At 51.0% G+C, this 2,449-nt stretch overlaps 1 protein-coding gene across 1 annotated transcript in view; it reads left to right on the top strand.

Moving 5' to 3' along the window:
- Nucleotides 1–730, top strand: part of LOC102500847 (olfactory receptor 14A16) — a 979-nt gene extending 249 nt beyond the window's left edge. Inside the window, exons 2-3 of the mRNA XM_027772761.1 lie at nucleotides 59–179; nucleotides 333–730. Of these exons, the coding sequence (XP_027628562.1) occupies nucleotides 59–179; nucleotides 333–730 (519 nt within the window). The remainder of the gene's footprint in view (nucleotides 1–58; nucleotides 180–332) is intronic.
- Nucleotides 731–2,449: the final 1,719 nt, after the last annotated feature.

Here is a 2,449-nt window from a genome sequence, read left to right as displayed (position 1 = left end):
CACCCCACCCCCCCCCCCCCGCCGCAACTCCATCTCGCTCCCGGCCTGCGCCGCCCAGGTCTTCCTGGTGCCGTTCTCGGCGGCCTCGGAGCTGTTCCTGCTCACGGCGATGGCGGTGGACCGCTACGCCGCCATCTGCCACCCGCTGCACTACCCGGTCCTCATGGACGCGGGCAGCTGTGCGCGGGCGGGCGCCCTGTCCCTGCTGGGGGGGCGGCCTGGGGCCGGCCCCCCCGGCCGGCACGTTCTCATTGTCCTACTGCGGCCCCCGGGAGCTGCGGCAGCTCTTCTGTGACATCCCCCAGCTGCTGGCTATCTCCTGCTCCAAGCAGGTGGCCGCGGAAACCGTGCTGGTCTTCGTGAACGCCGCGCTGGACGCCTGCTGCTTCCTCTGCATCGCCGCCTCCTACGTGCGCGTCTTCTCGGCGATGACCAGGACGCCATCCGCGAGCAGGCCAAGGCCTACGCCACCTGCCTGCCACACCTGGCGGTCGTCCTCCTTTTCCTCTCAACCGCTTTCGCGGCCTACCTGAAGCCCATGTTAGGGTCTGCCTCCCCCCCCACCTCGTCCCCCGACCTCGTTCTCTCAGCTGTCTATGTCGTGCTCCCCCCGGCCCTTAACCCCGTCATATACAGCCTGCGAAACAGGGCCATGCTGGCAGGTCTGGAGAAGCTCATCACAGGGAAGCTCTTGACAAGAGAGAACGTTCTCGTTTTCCTCCATAAATAGAGGCTTTCCCACCTCCCTCCTTCCCGTGCAGGTAGAGTTGGCCTAAAGCGACCCCACACTGATCTCCAGGGTTCCTGGAGTCATGTGCTAATGCTGGGCCACGCCAGAATAAAACGTGCTCCTAGTTACTAAAGAGCCTGCATTTGTGTCTGATATGTGGTCTCTTCGGGCAGTGCTAGAAAATGTGTACGCTGTCGGTGTGAAAGTTGTCAACGTGCCTTAATCCTGACTGAGGGAGTCTGGGAAGGCCATGTACAAGGTGTTTGTCACTCTGATATGCCAGAAAACAAGAACTGTCACAAGGACTCTTCTAGAACCACAACCTTGCACAAGCACTGCTGGGACCTTGTAGGACAGCTTCTGTGGGGACAGCTGCCTGGGGACTCCCTGCCCATCCTGGGCCTGATGCCACTCTCGTTACTGATCCTGGTAGCCTAGGACAGTTGTCCTGAACACCTTGTATCACTCGTTTTCCTTCTTCAAAACCTCGGCTGCCCCTTCCTCTTGGGGGTTCTGTCTCCCTGTCAGAGGCTGACAGTGTGTGCACCTGTCTCCTGGAGTTGGGACACATCTTGGTTTTGAGTCCTGGGCTAGAGCATGGCAAACCCTAGATGACACTGAAGCTTCCAGGGGCCTGGGCTCTGTAGAGGAAGTGACTCCCAGTGACTCAGAAAGGACTCTGGGTGGGCCTGAGTGTTCTGGACCTCACTCGGAGTGAGTGGCACTTTCTCATGCACTCCTTTATAACTACATGAACACATGGACACACTTTTCTTTAAAATTTTCAAAGTAGACTGAAAAACACACTGGGTGCATACATGTTTGCTCAAGGATGCTGAAGGGATGAGAAATGAAGGAAAAGGAATTTCACCAAGACCAGGCCTGGTTGGGGAGTGCTTTTTCTCTCTATTTCTTTCCTCTCTTGTGCTACATGTAAGCCCTTTAGCATTAACAAAATTCAGAGAATAGCACTCATGACATTGTATTATATGTTACATTCCTATTCATTAATGTTTGTTTAATTACATATAGGCCATGGGTAGTTAAGTAAAATGTCTAGTACGAAATAATTTTATAATGATATTTTTTATGCATATAACTGCTTTTCAAAATGGATCTGCACAATGATTAAGGGAGCCAGATCCCACATGACTGTCCACCACTCAAATCCTGGCCCTTGTGGCTTGAAAAGCATGCATGCACCCCCAATCCCAACATGGCGGAGAAATGGAGAAGCAACTGTGGCATGACCATGCCCCACTAAGGGGTGCTTTCTCCCTCTCTTCCCCTCTCTCTCTCTCTCTCTCTGTCTCTCTCTGGTCAAGTTAAAAAATAATAATAACAAATGGTTTTAAATAAATAAATAATTCTTTTTAAAAAAGAAATTTTTTAAAAAAAGAATAAGAGAAGACAGCACTTTAGAACACTACTTAATGTAGACTTGAAGCACTATAAGACTTGTGAAAAAAAGTATTAAAATTATGGAAAAATAAAATACTCTTATTTTTTTTCTTCCTAACCTGAGTTGAACGTCAACCTGGATTTGTTAGAAATGTGCAAAATTGATCCTGCAGCTTTGACTGGAATGTCACATCTGTAGATATAGCCAGAAAGCTAAGAAACTAAGTTTGATCTCAAGAAAGCCAACAGAGGGACCAGCAGTTGGAGTAATGGCTGTGTCGCTGGACTCCCATGTAATTGCCTGCAGTTTGAGTCCCG

Source organism: Tupaia chinensis, unplaced genomic scaffold (genome assembly GCF_000334495.1).
Source record: "Tupaia chinensis unplaced genomic scaffold, TupChi_1.0 Scaffold000295_1, whole genome shotgun sequence".
NCBI lineage: Eukaryota > Metazoa > Chordata > Mammalia > Scandentia > Tupaiidae > Tupaia > Tupaia belangeri.
Note: the sequence above shows the minus strand (reverse complement) of the source record. Positions and strands in the feature narration are given on the sequence as shown.